General features: G+C 41.0%; 1 protein-coding gene across 1 annotated transcript; it reads right to left on the bottom strand.

The window, feature by feature from the left end:
• Nucleotides 1–5,382: 5,382 nt before the first annotated feature.
• On the bottom strand, nucleotides 5,383–17,850 carry LOC123389699 (acyl-coenzyme A synthetase ACSM4, mitochondrial-like). Its single transcript, XM_045071912.1, has 2 exons — nucleotides 17,568–17,850; nucleotides 5,383–5,594 (listed from the first exon to the last, which is right to left on the bottom strand). Exons 1-2 carry the CDS (start codon nucleotides 17,848–17,850, stop codon nucleotides 5,383–5,385), a joined length of 495 nt encoding a protein of 164 aa, XP_044927847.1.
• Nucleotides 17,851–18,233: the final 383 nt, after the last annotated feature.

The raw sequence follows: 18,233 nt of genomic DNA, 5'->3' as shown, positions 1-18,233 counted from the left end.
ATTCTCCATAATTGGATTTTTCAGGTTGAAAAATAAATTAGCCTAAAATCAATCTTTGTAAAGGCTAAAGAAATGCAGGGCAGTCTCTGATACTTCAGTACTGTGCGAGCGGTGTGTCTTGTTGAGAAGGGCGGCGTTGGAGTACGTGCTTGGTTCATCAGACAAAAACTGGGTTCTGAGAAAAATTCACAAAGTGAAAAAGCAACAAGAGGTGAGAGCGGAGAATGTGAAGTAGGAGCTGTGCTGGTGGGAGAAAGGTGACCCCACCTTCAATCCTCCTAACGTAGGGTTTGGATTTATCGGGCGCGACCCACTATTGTATTGGTTCACTGAACTCTCAGAAGCCAAAGATTCTGTTTAGATCTTGAGCCTTGTAATTGTTGGTTATTTATAGAGTTTTGCAAGTGGAATGTGGACAAACCTGGATAGTTTGCAACGATGAGAGTATGTGTGTGGGCGTCCTTGATCTTTGTGAAATACACTAGACACTCATCAAGCCAAATCCCCGGAGACGAATTTTTCTTTAAACGGAATGATTTCCACAAGCCAGGAACTATATTCTGAAGAATCATTTCTTTTGTGGTTTAGAGCCGGGTATGAAGGTTATTGTGGTCGTGTGGGAGACAAAAAAGGGAAAGATAGCTAGAAACCTTGACTACCATCTAGTAAGGTGTGTTCAGTGTCAAAATGGGCCTATCCGATTTGTACAAAGGATCACAGGGCTCGCTGAAGCACGAGGTTGATAAAACACACTGCCAATGGCAGCCTTGATCCAGCCAGTGTCAGACTATTCCACATGATATCCTGAGGACTTCAGGTCTAGCCCAATACCTAACGATATGGAGATATGCAAGCAAAAACACGAGAACCCAAAAAATCACCAACAACAACAAAACATGCAGAAGAGCAAACGAACTGGAATCTTCAAGAACTGGGGCAGAACCTCATGGATAGAGGTCAAATAGAAGGAGAAGGGTCATAAGAAACTAACGGCAGACGAAGTGATTCTTTCTTCCGCTTTTGTTAGGGACCTCTCTAGGATCCTTTGGTAATCTGAAAGTAGAGAGGGGGCCTAAATTTGACATGGTATACCGATTGTTTGTCATGAATGCAACAAATACTTAGTTGTTCAAATATATTGTGATAGGCTAGGCCCCGTTCTCCCTAGCATGGTCGTAGTGAGCCCGATACCTGCTCTTAATTTAATAGGATCAGAGACCGGATAAGCACACCATTTAAATGAGTAAGAATGTAACTCAGTATCATAATCCCTTCAAATAGTGATAAGTGCTCTGAAGAAAATAAAATTACGATAAGGTGATAGTATAGAAATACATAGGAAGGACTTCTGGTTTCGTGGGTGAATTTTACCTGGAAACCGACAAGGAACCAAACAGTGGTTGTTGGAGAGGGTCTAAGGATTTGCTTCAGGTTTATTTTCACCGGTCTCGCTCTCATCAAACCAAGTGCCCCTACTTAATCAGCCCATCACCTTATTTAACACAGTAATTCTGGATTGATCCAGTGGTGAGATGGTGCCATTATGAGCTAAGCCTGGCGAACGGGCCATGAGGGGTTCTGTGTTTGTGGACTGTTAAACGTGGAGAAAGCCTAATAGTCATCCAAGTGGCCATTCGGTGTCAGCTAGGCAGTGGATGGGATATACAACATGGGCATGAATCAGGAGAGTAGGGTTAGCATTGACCACGTTCCGTTTCCCTTACCTTCCAAAGAGGGTTTTCTTACCCCAAGTCCGAGGCTGCTTTGAGAGTGCTGGGCCATATTGGGCGAGCTTTCGTGGTCCACTGGTGAACTTAAATGGCCATTGGTTCTTGATATTTCCGGTCCCACACACAGTCCTTGTGCTCTGACAGAGGTGGATCTTGTAAAGTATGGGTCTCAACCCAACATGGTTAGCTGAAGATGGCGCCCACTTGAACTTGAGACTATATATATATGAGATTGTTATTATATATATTACAATTATATATGTATATGAGATTATTATTATATATTACAATTATGTGTATATATATATATATTTTTTTCCTTGCTACTTGTGCCCCCTCTTGATTCAGAAAAAAGAGTTAATAGAACAAAGACCTAATCCCAAAACCTGTTTGAGAGGAGAATTTCTCAATAAATCTTAAAGGGATTTGTAGTAGATCTGTGCGAAACTTTTAAACAAATCATTTTCTTTTTAGCCATCAAACTCTATATAGTCCACACTGATAGCCAAGAGGACTTTCATTATCAATGATGAAAGGTGGTGAATTTGTATTTACTTAAAACATTTTCTTCTAAGTGCTTTTATAGTCTAATCTCTCTCTATATATTTTTAAAGTCAGTCATGGATGGGTCTTCTTGTGGAATTGTTGATTAGATTTCAGTAGTTGTCCTTTATATTTTTTTCTTATTTTTTTTTAAAGGAAGATCTTTGGTTATTTGAATCAAAACTTTTTTTTGTTAAAAAGATTTTATTTACTATCTGACAAGAGATCCACAAGTAGGCAGTACCGAAGGCAGGCTACGCAGAAGCTAGGAAGAGGAGAGGGAGAGGGAGGAAGCAGGCGGCGCACCGGCTGAGCAGAGAGTCCGAAGTGTGGGTGATCTTCGCTATACCAGGGAACCTGGGCCATCATGACCTGATTTGACTGAAGGCCGAGGCAGAGGAGGCTTGTTTCCGACACTTCGAGCCACCCAGGCGCCCCTTGATCTCTGAATCAACTTGTTTGAATACTTTTATTCAGCATCTTCTTCACTGGCACACATCAGTGGGAGCTTACCATTATAGCAACCCATTCTTCCTCCCTTGCGGGGGACACTGATAAAACTCTGATTTTGTTCAGGTATTCAGGTAAATAGAGTTCATATGCCTTCAGGGGAGACTGTTGTACTTTATATAGCTCCAGGGGGTGAATCTTTTGATTATCCTAAGCCAATTTGTGGGAATTCTCATTGCTACGAGGGACTGATTTAGGAATGGGCCAGACCATTACAGTCACAATCAATGTGAGATTTAAGGGCTTTATGGAAAAAATGTTTTCCTTAATACAAACTCAAAACCCACAATTTCTACCTCACACACCTGTCCAAAATGGCTAAACTTCAAGTCAGGGAAAGACAACATATGTTGGCAAGGATGAGGAGAAAGAAAGAAAGCAGAAACCCTCTTACACTCTGGGTGGGAATGCAAACTGATACAGTCACTCTGTGAAAGCAGTATGGAAGTTCCTCAACAAAGTTGAAAAATCGATGCTACCCTATGACCCCAGCCATCGGCAATCTAATGGGTATCTATCCCAAAGATACAAAAGGTGTGGTAGTGATCTGAAAAGGGTACCTGCACCTCAATGTTATAGCAGCAATATCCACAATAGCCAAACTATGGGAAAAAGCCCAGATATACATTGACACATGAATGGGAATAAAGATGTGAGATAGATGGTGTGGTGTATGTATTGTATACACACACACACACCATACAACACACATACATAGACACACACAATGGAATACTACTCAACCATCAAAAATGATACCTTGTCATTGGTGGAGCAACAGGGTTGGAAACTAGAGGGTATTATGCTAAGTGAAATAAATCAATCAAAGAAAGAAAATTTTCTCAGCCCTTTCTCACTCAGATTTGCAAGTGAGCCCCTCTTGGGTCCTCCAGCTTCAGTCAAGCTGATGTGGAGAAGGACAAGCTGCCTCTTTTGAGGCCTGCATGAAATTCTAACCCACAGAATCCTGAGCAAATAAAATGATTGTTGTTTTATGCTACTAAGTTCTGGGATGTCTTATAGCTCTGTATTGGATAACTGATAAAACACCTGAGAATTTTGGAGACTCATGTATCATTTCCTGAGTTTAAGGCAATAAGGTCAAGGATGCAAATTTTAATTCATCCTGATGATCAGTGAATACAGTTGTCATTAAAACAGTAAAGCAATGAGGATTCATTATTATAGACATACAACTATATTGTCAAACATTGTGTTATGAAATACTAATATGATATTCTTGGTAAATTACCTTCTCCCCCACAAAATAAAAAAAAAAGGGGGGGGGGCACCTGGGTGGCTCAGTGGGTTTAAAAAAGCCTCTGCCTTCAGCTCAGGTCATGATCCCAGGGTCCTGGGATCGAGCCCCGCATCGGGCTCTCTGCTCAGTGGGGTGCCTGATTTCTCCTCTCTCTCTGCCTGCCCTCTCTGCCTACTTGTGATCTGTCTGTCAAATAAATAAATAAAAATCTTTTATATAAATAAATAAATAAATAAAAAGGAAAAAAAGAGACCAGTTATATTGCGCGCATATATATATATATATGTATATATATATATATAGGGTTTGGTTCTTCTCAAAATGAGTATATACATATACTGATATCGAATACATATATTATCTACATATACTGATTTTGAGAAGAACCAAATTGGAATCAGAGCAGCCACGCTGGGGACTAATCTAGGTGGGAGAGAAGATCTGGGTCTGCATCTGTGCTCTGGTGAATGGGGTGGAGAGAAGGAGGCAAAGTAAAGAACTAGCAGGACTTGGAGATTGACTGGAGTTGGAGGATGAAGGAAGTTGGCGATGAGGCCGATCTGCTTTTTTTTCACATGGGCAGCGGGGAGAATCCCATGCTTTACCAACTGAGCCAGCCAGGTGTCCCTCAATAATTATTTTTGAAGATATGCTACAATTTAGTGGTCAATAAAGAGCATAAGTACATGAAGTTGGTATGTGTGGGGGCTGGGGAAAGGAAGATTTCTTCACAATATCTAATACTGTGGGGGGAAAAAACCCACTCTTATTTTTTTTAAATGCTTCTCAATCCAGTGTGGAAACCTTTAACGTAAGGCTTTAAATTTTCTTTTTTTTCTTTGACCAAAAGCGACACATTACAATCTGCAGGTGACAAGGAGATTTTTAATTAGTGATTTCATTGTCTGACTGACTCTATCTATTTCTTTGGACACCTGAGTTTTCTCTCTCTGGATTTTTCAGAACTGATTATATGTTGATGACTTCCAGATTTGTCTCTTTAGATCCTTGAGTCTGAGCCTCATGTATCTACCACTGCTGCTAGACATTCGGATCTTCACAAACATCCTCAATCTGAATATGTCCAACTTTAAGCTCTTTCTCGAGCTGATACTACCCACCCCCATTCAGTCACCCGTGTTTTTTAAAGCAGCTCAACCTGGACTCCTTCCTTCATCCTCCAAGTTTAGTCAAATCTTATATTAGGTGATTCTTTTATGGCAAGGAGTTTGGATCAACTGACACAATTGCTAAGTCCTCGGAGGAAGGAGGCTCCAAGATATAGTTGTGACTGATTTTATTGTGGGTACTGCAGATGAGGCAGGGGAAACCACTCACTCACTGAAATAATTCCTGGAAGCTGAGCCACCCACTCTGGCTGTGTGGAGACACCAGGAGTTTGCTCTTCAAGTCAGGACATTCTGAGATGATGGACTCCACTGCCGGGACCACCTCTTCACTCGCCACAATACACTTGGCCTTGGATGCTTGCAGCCGATAGAGAATATCTTTGGCTCTCAGCTGGGTTGTTCCTGGCATGAAGACCAGCCCTGGGAAGGAGAGAGAGCCCTGAGTTGAAACAGATCTCTTGTCCCTTAGGCAAGAGATAATGGACTGTGGAAGCAGGCTTTGTACTTGGGTGGGGAATACAGACTTTTAGCTACTCCTGTCTTGATCCCCAGGGATATCCCACAGGACCCTGGTCACTGGGTAATCCTTCAAACAGTGGCTTCAGAGTCTAATAGTCCTTGGGTCTAATTCTGTCCTTGTGACTTACTAGCTTTGTGACCTTGAACATGTTACTTGATCTCTCTGTGCCTTCCTTTCCTTATCTTTAAAATGGGGAAAATAATAGTAAGTATCTGGCATATAGTAGGCAATATAATGGTGGGCCATTATTATGTAACATTTTTGTGGAACATCATTATGTAATGCTTAAATAGCACTTTACAGCTCATAAGAAAATTTTCAGGAATATTATCTTACTCAATCTTCTGAACCAGTGGTCTCCAAAGTTAGTTTTCTGCAAGGTAATCCACTAAAGATGAGAAGAATTAGAATTTTAGAAAGTTGTATTGAGATAGTGGTATTATCTTTAGTGTTTTAATCTCATTTTGTGTATATTTTATAACATGCATGCTATATTGTGCAGAAGAACAGTACAGATAATTATATCCAGCTGGGAGGATGCGTATCCCAAATATCTTTATTGATAGATTGTGCAGTTAGAAGAGCTTGGAGGCCACTGTTCTAAGTAGCCATGTGGGCCCATGCTGTTAGAATTAGAGATTAAGTCACAGCCAGTGAGTGGCCGAGTCAGCCCTGAAACTCGGGTCTTCCCAGTGGTCTGGAATCGCCAAAGTCTGCCTACGCTCCTTTGGCAATGCTTAGTTTGTCCCACCCTTCCACTCCACTCTAAACCCTGGCCTGAGACGGGCCTGATTTTAAAATACCAGTTCCTATGAGAAGAGCATATATGGGGGAATTAGATGAAAGAAAGAGGGATGGTGGTTTGCTCTTTCTAAAGTGAATCAGCGCAGGAAAGAGAAGTGTATGTAAAGTATACAAATAGCCACTACCATTTATTGAGTCCTCATTATGTGTCTGTTATCTCACTCAAAAATCAATCCCAGTGTGCAGATGAAAACGAGCCCAGCGGTCACAAAGTCAGTAAGTGGCAGAACCAGAATTCAAAGATACACTTCCTAGACTCCCAAAACCTATGCTATATAGCAGACTACTTATTTCTTGCTGAGTTTCCTATTCAGTGAAATGGGGATATGTGGATTTGAATTCCTAGAAAGGAGACTATACTCACTGAATATGTGTGTGTGTGTGTGTGTGTGTGTGTATCTATCTTTTAAAGATTTTATTTATTTGACAGACAGAGATTACAAGTAGACAGAGAGGCAGGCAGAGAGAGGAAGGGAAGCAGGTTCCCTGCTGAGCAGAGAGCCCGATGTGGGGCTTGATCCCAGGACTGTGAGATCACGACCCAAGCTGAAGACAGAGGCTTTAACCCACTGAGCCACCCAGGCATCCCCTCGTTGAATATATTTTAAAAGTTCTCACTTGTCATCACCTCTTGGGAAAATGAGTAAATATATGACATTAAGGAAGTTAAGAAAATACCTAACCAGATATCAGATAGTATACTCCATATAAAATATGATTATTTATTTTGCCAACACTTGTGGGTTTTTTTTTTAAGATTTTATTACTTTATTTGTTAGAGAGCACAAGTAGGGGGAGCAGAGTAGGGTAGAGGGAGAAGAAGAAGCTCCTTGGGCAGCAGATGCAGGACTTGATCCAGGCCCCTGGGATCATGACCTGAGCCGAAGGCAGGACCATTAATGGACTGAGCCACCCAGGCATTCCACAAACACTTGTTGTTAGTGGCTCAGGAATTATTAGTACTGTTGGTAGATTTGTGATATGAATGTGTTCAGTGGATATCATGAGGGTTAAGAAAAAAAGTTCTCTTCTGGTGGATTTGGACTGTATACACTCTATAGCAAAAGCAAAAATATTTTGCCACATGATACAATACAGCATCTCACCATTTACTCAGAAGATTTACTAAATCTCTGAACTAGAAAATAATCCTCAGCTGCTTGTTTAACATTTTTTTTTTTTTTTTTTTTTTTTTTTTTTTAGTTTTTTTTTTAGTATTGTTTTTTTTTTTTTTTTTTTTTTTTTTTAATTTTTTATTTTTGATAAACATATATTTTTATCCCCCAGGGGTACAGGTCTGTGAAATCAACAGGTTTACACACTTCACAGCACTCACCAATCACATACCCTCCCCAATGTCCATAATCCCACCCCCTTCTCCCCCCCCCCCCCAAACCCCCTGCCCCCGGCAACCCTCAGTTTGTTTTGTGAGATAAGAGTCACTATGGTTTGTCTCCCTCCCAATCCCATCTTGTTTGATTAATTCTTCCTTCTACCCATTAAGCCTCCATGTTGTATCACACACTTCCTCATATCAGGGAGATCCATATGATAGTTGTCTTTCTCTGCTTGACTTATTTCTGCTAAGCATGATACGCTCTAGTTCCATCCATGTTGTCGCAAATGGCACGATTTCAGTTTCTTTTGATGGCCTGCATAGTATTCCATTGTGTATATATACCACATCTTCTTGATCCATTCATCTGGTTGATGACATCTTAGGTGTCTTTCCATAGTTTGGCTATTGGGACATTGCTGCTATAAACATTCGGGTGCATGTGCCCCTTTGGATCACTACATTTGTATCTTTAGGGTAAAATACCCAATAGTGCAATTGCTGGGTCATAGGGCCAGTTCTTTTTTTTTTAATTTTTTTTTCAACATTTTTGAGGAACCGCCATGCTGTTTTTCCAGAGTGGCTGCACCAGCTTGCATTCCCACAACAGTTGTAGGAGGTTTTCCCCTTTCTCCTCCGATCCTCGCCAGCATCTGTTCATTTCCCTGACTTGTTGATTTTTAGCCATTCATGACTGGTGTGAGGTGAGGGATCTCGCATTGTGGTTTTGATTTGTATTCCCTGATTGCCGAGTGATATGGAGCACTTTTTCATTGTGTCGGTTCGCCATCTGGATGTCTTCTTTGCAGAAATGTCTGTTCATGTCCTCCTGCCCATTTCTTGATTGGATTATTTGTTCTTTGGGTGTTGAGGTTTGCAGTTTCTTATAGATTCTGGACACTAGTCCTTTATCTGATATGTCGTTTGCAAATATTCATTTCTCCATTCTGTCAGTTGTCTTTTTGATTTTGTTAACTGTTTCCTTGCTGTGCAAAAGCTTTTGATCTTGATGAAATCCCAGTAGTTCATTTTTCCCTTGCTTTCCCTTGCCTTTGGGGAGTTGTTCCTAGGAAGATGTTGCTGCGGCAGAGGTCGAAGAGGTTGCTGCCCGTGTTCTCAAGGATTTTGATGGATTCCTTTCCGTACATTGAGGTCCTTTCATCCATTTTGAGTCTATTTTTGTGTGTGGTGTAAGGAAAAGGTCGCAATTTCATTTTTCTGCATGTGGCTGTCCCCTTGTTCCCAGCACCATTTATTGAAAAGGCCTTGTCTTTTTCCATTGGACATGCTTTTCCTGCTTTGTCGAAGATTGGTGACCATAGGATTTGAGGGTTCTATTTCTGGGCTCTCTATTCTGTTCCATTGATATAGGGTGTCTGTTTTTGGTGTCCCAGTACCAGGCTGTCCTTGATGATGAACAGCTTTGTAATAGAGCTTGAAGTCCGGAATTGTGATGCACCAACGTTGGCCTTTTTCTTTTTCAATATCCCTTTGGCTATTCGAGGGTCTTTTTTCTGGTTCCATATAAATTTTAGAATTATTTGTTCCATTCTTGGAAAAAGAGTGGATGGTACTTTGATAGGAATTGCATTTAAATGTGTAGATTGCTTTAGGTAGCATAGAACATTTTCACAATATTTATTCTTCCAATCCAGGAGCATGTGAACGTTTTTTCATTTCTTTGGGTCTTCCTCAATTTCTTTCATGAGTACTTTATAGTTTTTGGAGTATAGATTCTGTGTCTCTTTGGTTAGGTTATTCCTAGTATCTTATGGTTTTGGATGCAATGTAAATGGGATTGACTCCTTAATATCTCTTTCTTCTGTCTTGCTGTTGGTGTAGAGAAATGCAAACTGATTTCTGTGCATTGATTTTTATATCCTGACCACTTTACTGAACTTCCTGTATAAGTTCTAGCAGTTTTGGAGTGGAGTCTTTTGGGTTTTCCACAACATAGTATTCATAATCATTGCGAAGAGTGATAATTTGACTTCTTCTTTGCCGATTTGGATGCCTTTAATTTCCTTTTGTTGTCTGATTGCTGAGGCTAGGACCTCTAGTACGATGTTGAATAGCAGTGGTGATAATGGACATCCCTGCCGTTGTCCTGACCTTAGCGGAAAAGCTTTCAGTTTTTCTCCATTGAGAATGATATTTCGGGTGGGTTTTGCATAGATGGCTTTGATGATATTGAGGTATGTGCCCTATATCCCTACACTTTTGAAGAGTTTTGATCAGGAAGGGATGTTGTACTTTGTCAAATGCTTTTTCAGCATCTATTGAGAGTATCATATGGTTTTTGTTCTTACTTTTATTGATGTGTTGTATCACATTGACTGATTTGCGGATGTTGAACCAACCCTTGCAGCCCTGGAATAAATCCCACTTGGTCGTGGTGAATAATCTTTTTAATGTACTGTTGAATCCTATTGGCTAGTATTTTGTTGAGTATTTTCGCATCTGTGTTCATCAAGGATATCGGTCTATAGCTCTCTTTTTTGGTGGGATCCTTGTCTGGTTTTGGGATCAAGGTGATGCTGGCCTCATAAAATGAGTTTGGAAGTTTTCCTTCCATTTCTATTTTTTGGAACAGTTTCAGGAGAATAGGAATTAGTTCTTCTTTAAATGTTTGGTAGAATTCCCCAGGGAAGCCGTCTGGCCCTGGGCTTTTGTTTGTTTGGAGATTTTTTAATGACTGTTTCCAATCTCCTTAATGGTTATGGGTTCTGTTCAGGCTTTCTATTTCTTCCTGGTTCAGTGTGTGGTAGTTTATATGTTTCTAGGAATGCATTCCATTTCTTCCAGATTGTCAAATTTATTGCCGTAGAGTTGCTCATAGTATGTCTTATAATAGTTGTATTTCTTTGGTGTTAGTTGTGATCTCTCCTCTTTCATTCATGATTTTATTTATTTGGGTCCTTTCTCTTTTCTTTTTGATTAAGTCGGGGCCAGGGGTTTATCAATTTTATTAATTCTTTCAAAGAACCAGCTCCTAGTTTCGTTGATTGTTCTATTGTTTTTTGCTTTCTATTTCATTGATTTTCTGCTACTGATCTTTATGATTTCTCTTCTCCTGCTGGGCTTTAGGGTTTCTTTCTTGTTCTTTCTCCAGCTCCTTTAGGTTGTAGGGGTAGGTTGTGTACCTGAGACCTTTCTTGTTTCTTGAAAGGCAGAAAGGCTTGTACCGCTATATATTTTTCCTCTCAGGACTGCCTTGTTGTGTCCCACAAGATTTTTGAACCGTTGTGTTTTTGCATTATCATTTGTTTCCATGATTTTTTTCAATTCTTCTTTAATTTTCCCGGTGTGACCCATTCATTATTTAGAAGGATACTGTTTAGTCTCCATGTATTTGGGTTCTTTCCCAAACTTCCTTTGTGGTTGAGTTCTAGATTTAGAGCATTGTGGTCTGAAAATATGCAGGGAATGATCCCAATCTTTTGATACCAGGTTGAGAGTCCTGATTTAGGACCGAGGAGAGTGATCTATTCTGGAGAATGTTCCATGTGACACTAGAGAAGAATGTGGTATTCTGTTGCTTTGGGATGAAAATATTTGAATATATCTGTGATGTCATCTGTCTGGTCCAGTGTGTCATTAAGGCCTTTATATCTTGCTGATCTTTTGCTTGGATGACCTGTCCATTTTAGTGAGGTGAGTGTTAAAGTCCCCTACTATCATTGTATTCTTGTTGATGTGTTCTTCTTTGATTTTGTTATTAATTGGTTTATATAGTTGGCTGCTCCCAACATTGGGGGCATAGATATTTAAAATTGTTTTAAAATCTTCTGGTTGGGACAGGGGACCTTTGAGGTATGATATAGTGTCCTTCCTCATCTCTATTATAGTCTTTGGCTTAAAATCTAATTGATCTGATATAAGGATGCCACTCCTGCTTTCTTCTGATGTCCATTAGCATGGTAAATTCTTTTCCCACCACCGACCCTCACTTTAAATCTGGAGGATCGTCCTTCCGGGCTTAAAAATGTGTTTTCTTGGAGGCAAATAAACAAATATAGATGGGTTTTGTTTTTTTATCCATTCTGATACCTGTTGTCTTTTGACAAGGGGCATTTAGCCCATTCACATTCAGGGTAACTATTGAGAGATATGAATTTAGTGCCATTGTATTGCCTGTAAGGTGACTGTTTCTGTATATGGTCTCTGTTCCTTTCTGATCTACCACTTGTAGGCTCTCTCTTTGCTTAGAGGACCCCTTTCAAGATTCCTGTAGAGATGGTTTGGTATTTGCAAATTCTTACAGTTGTTGTTTGTCCTGGAAGGCTTTTAATCTCTCCTTCTATTTTCAATGATAGCCCTAGCTGGATATAGTATTTCTTCGATGCATGTTTTTCACAAATCGTTTAGTGCTCTGAAAATTATCATGCCAGCTCTTTCTGGCCTGCCAGGGTCTCTGTGGATAAGTCAGCTGCCAATCTAATATTTTTTACCATGTATGTTACAGACTTCTTTTCCCGGGCTGCTTTCAGGATTTTCTCTTTGTCCAGATGAGACTGTAAATTTTACTATTAGTTGACGGGGTGTGGGCCTATTCTTATTGATTTTGAGGGGGCATTCTCTGAACCTCCTGAATTTTGATGCTCTTTCCCTTTTTGCCATATTGGGGAAATTCTCCCCAATAATTCTCCTCCAGTATACCTTCTTGCTCCCTCTCACTTTCTTCTTCTTCTTCTGGAATCCAATTATTCTAATGTTGTTTTCGTCTTATGGTGTTCACTTATCTCTCGAATTCTCCCCTCGTGGTTCCAGTAGCGTTTGTCCCTTCTTTTGCTCAGGCTTCTTTATTCTCTGTCATTTGGTCTTCTATATCACTAATTATTTCTTCTGCCTCATTTATCCTAGCAGTGAGGAGCCTCCATTTTTTGATTGCACCTCATTAATAGCTTTTTTGCATTTCACACTTTGGTTAGAGATTTTGAGTTCTTTTTATTTTTGTCTCCAGAAGGGCTTTTATATTCTTCTCGAGAGGGTTTCTCTCAATATCCTTCCATGCCTTTTTCGAGCCGCCCGGCTAGCAACCTTGAGGAATTGTATTTCTGAACTCTAGATCTGACATATTACCGATTGTCTGTATTTGATTAGGGTCCCTAGCCTTCGGGTACTGCCTCTTTTTCTTTTTTTTTGTGTTTGAATTTTTTACGTCTCGTCATTTTGTCCAGATAAAGAGTAAATGAAGGGGCAAGTAAAATACATAAAAGGGGTGGCAACAACCCCAGGAAAATATGCTTTAACCAAATTAGAAGAGATCCAAAAATCGTGAGTGGGGAGAAAGGGGGATAAAAAGAGGTTCAAAAAGGAAGTAAAAAAAGAGAAAAAACAAAAAAAAAAAAAAAAAAAAAAAAAAAATAAAAAAAAAAAGAAAGAACAGAAAAGAATTTTAAAAAAAGAAAAACACCTAAGAAAACTGTGAAAATATATATATATATATATATATATCTTATTAGATATAACTAGTAAAAAATAGTTTCGTAAAAAAGAAGAAAAGGTAACAGTTAAAAAAAAAAAATTTACCGGAAGGCGAGAGAGAAAAAAAAAAAAATGAAAAAGACAAAAAATTACAAATTAACTGCAAGACTAAAAAAAATCACAGGAAAAAAAGCCATGAAGTGTTCCGGCTTGGCTTTCTCCTCCTCTGGAATTTATGCTGCTCTCCTTGGTATTGAAACCGCACTCCTTGGTAGGTGAACTTGGTCTCGGCTGAATTTCTTGTTGATCTTCTGGGGGAGGGGCCTGTTGTAGTGATTCTCAAGTGTCTTTGCCCCAGGCGGAATTACACCAGCCCTTACCCGGGGCCGGGGTCTGAGTAATCCGCTCGGGTTTGCTTTCAGGAGGATTTTGTTCCCTGAGCGCTTTCCGTAGAGTTCCGGAAGGGGGGGGGGGGGGGGGTTAAAAAAAGGAATGAATACAAATGGCGGCCTCCTGGTCTCCGGCCCGGAGGAGCCGAGAGCCCAGGGCCCCACTCCTCAGGTGCGCCCTCAGAGCACAGCGACCAGTTTACTCCCGTCTGCCTGACCTCCCCAGCCGCGCTCCAAGCTCACCGAGCCTGCGACCAACCCGGTTCAAGGTAAACACGGAGCTGCGAGCTTACTGTCGGCTCGTCTCCTGCATCCGGCTTTCCCGTTCCAATACCCGCAAGCCTGCGACACTCAGAAACCCCCAGATCCTTCTCTGTGACCTGCGGGACTTGAGGCCACGCTGACCCCGCCCCGTGGGCTTCGCCCCGGTTAGCCTCTGGAGCGATTGTCCATCAGCGGAACAGACTTTTAAAGTCTGATTTTGTGCGCGTTGCTCCGCCGCTTGCCGGGAGCCGGCCCCTCCCCACGGGGTCTATCTTCCCGTCGCTTTGGATTCACTTCTCCCGCCGGTCCTACCTTTCAGAAAGTTGGCTGATTTTCTGTTTCCAGAATTGCTGTTCTTCTTCTCTTCGATTCTCTGCCGATGGATTTTCAGGGTGTTTGCAAATGAGATAAGCTATCTAGTCCGGCTAGATGAAGCAGTCTAAGCTTGCTACTTCTCCGCCATCAGGTCCCCCTCCGCTGTTAACAGTTTAATTAAAACTGGAATGTTTTTGAGATTTGGCTTGTGGAGTTCCATTTTAATCTTGGCATTTCCAAATTGCTTAAATTATGTTAGTATATTGCATACATTTTTTAATGACAAACCACCTTTAATCTCCTTTAACCCACTGTTGGCTTCACATTTCCAAATCCTTTTTATACTGGATATAAAAAGAATTTGAGCTTTTTCTTAAAAATTTAAATATGAGGAGCCAGTGTTCCTGAGAGAAAGCCTTGCCCAGCTTCAGGTCCTCAGGGTTCCTGGGATGGAGCCCCACATCAGGCTCTCTGCCTCAGCGAGGAGCTGCTTCCCCTACTTCTGCCTGACTCTCTGCCTACTTGTGAAAATAAATAAATAAAAATCTTTTAAAACATAAAAAAAGCTTAAAAAAATTTAATATTGACAGAGCATTTTTCAACACCATTATGAAAAATCCTTATAGTTGGTCTTTTTAATGATATCCCATCACGTTGAGGTATCATAATTTCAACTAGCAATGAACATACCTCTACTAAACTTTGTTAGCTAGAATGGCCAAAATTAACAAGACAATAAACAACAAGTATTGGAAAGGATGTGGAGAAATGGGAACCCCTTTCCAAAATGGTGCAGCCACTTTGGAAAATAGTGTGGAAATTCCATAAGAAAATAAGTCATAATTTAATCATTTCTATATAGTTTCCATTTTTTTTTCTCTTATTATGATAGTGTAACAAACGTCCTTCTGTCCTCTATGGTAGTTTTTCCTCTAGTCTTCTTATTTATTTTTAATTGATTTATAAACATTTATGTCATGCTCTGGAGTAAGGATTGGCAAACTTTTTCAGTAAAGGGCCAGATAGTAAATATTTTAGGCTTTGTGAGCCATTCCATCTCTGTCTCAGTTAATAATTCTGCCACTGTGGAGCATAAAGTGCCACACACAATAAATAAATGAGAAAGCATGACTATATTCCATTAAAATTTTAAAACTTTAATTATGAAAACAGGTGGCCAACCCATAGGCAATGGTTTTTGCCAGTCTCTTTCCTAGAGGGGAAAACAGTATGTGGAATTTTTATTTGAGGTACGTTATAAATTATCAAAATGTGTCATTGAATACCTTAATTAATTAATTTTTGCCTAGAAAGAGGCAGAGGGAGAGGCCTGGGTTGCTCAGTCATTAATAGTCTGCCTTTGGCTCAGGTCAGGATCTCAGGGTCCTGGGATTGAGCCCTATTTGGGGCTCCCTGCTCAGCGGGAAGCCTGCTTCTCCCTCTCCCACTCCCCCTTCATGTATTCCCTCTCTTGCTGTCTCTCTCTCTGTGTCATATAAGTAAATAAAACCTTAAAAAAAGAAGAGAGAGAAAGAGAGGCAGAGGCTTTCTAACTGGTTTCCACAGTCATATTCTTTTTTTTTTTAAAGAATTTATTTATTTATTTGACAGACAGAGATCACAAGTAGGCAGAGAGGCAGGTGGGGGTGGGGGAAGCAGGCTTCCGGCTGAGAGGAGAGCCTGATGTGGGACTCGATCCCAGGACCCTGAGATCATGACCTGAGCCGAAGGCAGCGGCTTAACCCACTGAGCCACCCAGGTGTCCCCACAGTCATATTCTTTTTTTTTTTTTTTAAGATTTTATCTATCTATTTGACAAACAGAGATCACAAGTAGGCAGAGAGGCAGGTAGAGAGAGAGAGAGAGAGAAGCAGGCTCCCTGCTGAGCAGAGAGCCTGATGTGGGGCTTGATCCTAGGACCCTGGGATCATGACCTGAGCTGAAGGCAGAGGCTTACCCCACTGAGCCACCCAGGTGCCCCCCACAGTCATATTCTTCTAAGTCCTTACATTCCTTTTTTTTTTTTTTAAGATTTTATTTATTTGACGGAGAGAGCGACAGCAAGAGAGGGAATACAAGCAGGGGGACTAGGAAAGGGAAAGCAGCCTTCCCGCTGAGCAGGGAGCCCGATGCGAGGCTTGAGCCCAGGACCCTGGGATCATGACCTGAGCCAAAGGCAGATGCTTAATGATTAAGCCACCCAGGTGCCCCAAGTCCTTACATTCTTACAATGCTTTTTCATCCTTTAATATTTTCATGTTAGGGAGAGTCCATACGTATTCAAGAAAGTAAATTCTGTGTCATCTAGATAAATGCATCATAGCCATCTCTGCCAAGAGGCATAGTGAGCCCCATTTGCTTTGATACAGTTTTGTGTTTAAATCCCAATTGCGGGGCACCTGGGTAGCTCAGTTGGTTTAGTGTCTGACTCTTGCTTTCAGCTCAGATCATGATCTCACAGTTGTGGGACTGAGCCCCCCATTGGGCTCCACACTGAGATTCTCTCTCCCTCTCCCTCTGCCCCTCTCCTCTCTATCTCAAAATAAATAAATAAATAAAATCTTTAAAAATAGAAAAATAGATTCCAATTGCATAACTTTCTAGCTGTGTGACTTTGGACAGTCTTCTTAAGATCTCTGAACCTCGGTTTCCTCCCTTGCAAACTTTTTTTTTTTTTTTTTTGCAACACTCATATCTTAATAAGAATAGTTGTTATTAGGGGCGCCTGGGTGGCTCAGTGGGTTAAAGCCTCTGCTTTCGGCTCAGGTCATGATCCCAGAGTCCTGGGATCGAGCCCCCCATCGGGCTCTCTGCTCTGCAGGGAGCCTGCTTCCTCCTCTCTCTCTGCCTGTCTCTCTGCCTACTTGTGATCTCCGTCAAATAAATAAATAAAGATCTTAAAAAAAAAAAGAATAGTTGTTATTATTAAAAAAAAACAATAGTTGTTATTATTAACCCATCATGGAATAATAATAATTATAATTACTAATAATTGTCATTAATTAATAATAAAAAATCAACTCTTATTTTTCTGTTTTTTGTAAGCATAGCTTCAGTTGGAACTAACAATTCAGAAAAACATCAAATTTCATTCTCTCTCTGTTTCTGCATGATTTAGAAATGTTAGATATTGGGGCACCTGGTGACTTAGGTCATGACCACAGGGTTGTGAAATGGAGCCCAAGTCTGATTCTGTGCTCAGTGCAGGGTCTGCTTGAGATTCTGTCTGCTCTCCCTCTCCTCCCCCCACCGACTCACACCCACTAGCGTGCATGCTTTCTCTAAAATGAATAAATAGAACTTTTTAAAAAAAAGAAATGTTAAATATTGGCACTCACCTGTTCGCATACAAGCCACGTTTACAAGCCACCAGTCTGGGATATGAGGCAGAATGACGGCCACTCGGTCTCCTCTCTTCAGGCCACAGGGGTCGGTGAGCACATTGGCAGCCTTTCGGGACAAGGAGCCCAGTTCTTCAAAGCTCCATTTCACCTCGTCCCCTTTGCCATTCACCCACCACAGGGCTGGGTTGGCTGGTCTCTCTCCTGCCTGGCCATGGGCACATGGGAAAGAAAGCAAGCTTGCATGACTGGTCCACCAAATAGATGGGACATCTGCCATTACTTCCCCTCAGCACCCATGCTGGTGGATTCCGGTAACAGCACCCCAGTTTGTCTTTGGGGGAACTACTCCTCTCCTACTGAGTACAGCTTAGGTGAGACAACCCATCAGGGTAATTGTCCACCCACCAGTGGGTGGCATGTGACCCATGTGGGGCGAGTCAGGCCTTCTCTCCCAGATTTTGAGTTCTCTAAGAAGAACTGAAAGATACAATATGGTTGAAACAAAACTTGTGTATGGGTTTTTGGGGCTTACATACCCCCAGGGAGCTGTCCTGGTTTCCTGGTCTTGCTGAGACTGACTGTCCAGTTTTATGAGCACTCCCATGTCCAATAAGGTTTTTGTCTTGCTTGAGTTAGATTATGTTCCATCTAAATAAACCC

The sequence above is a fragment of the Mustela putorius genome, unplaced genomic scaffold, assembly GCF_011764305.1.
Source record: "Mustela putorius furo isolate JIRA1106 unplaced genomic scaffold, ASM1176430v1.1 tig00004006_pilon_pilon_pilon, whole genome shotgun sequence".
Lineage (NCBI taxonomy): Eukaryota > Metazoa > Chordata > Mammalia > Carnivora > Mustelidae > Mustela > Mustela putorius.
The sequence above is the reverse complement of the archived record's forward strand: the minus strand, read 5'-3'. Positions and strand labels throughout refer to the sequence as shown.

Coding starts and splice junctions, on each gene's coding strand:
- LOC123389699 (XM_045071912.1), bottom strand. CDS start 17,850: ATGGCAGATGTCCCATCTATTTGGTGGACCAGTCATGCAAGCTTGCTT. Junction 5,595..17,567: donor CGTGGCTTGTATGCGAACAG/GTGAGTGCCAAT, acceptor TCTCCTTCCCAG/GGCTGGTCTTCATGCCAGGA.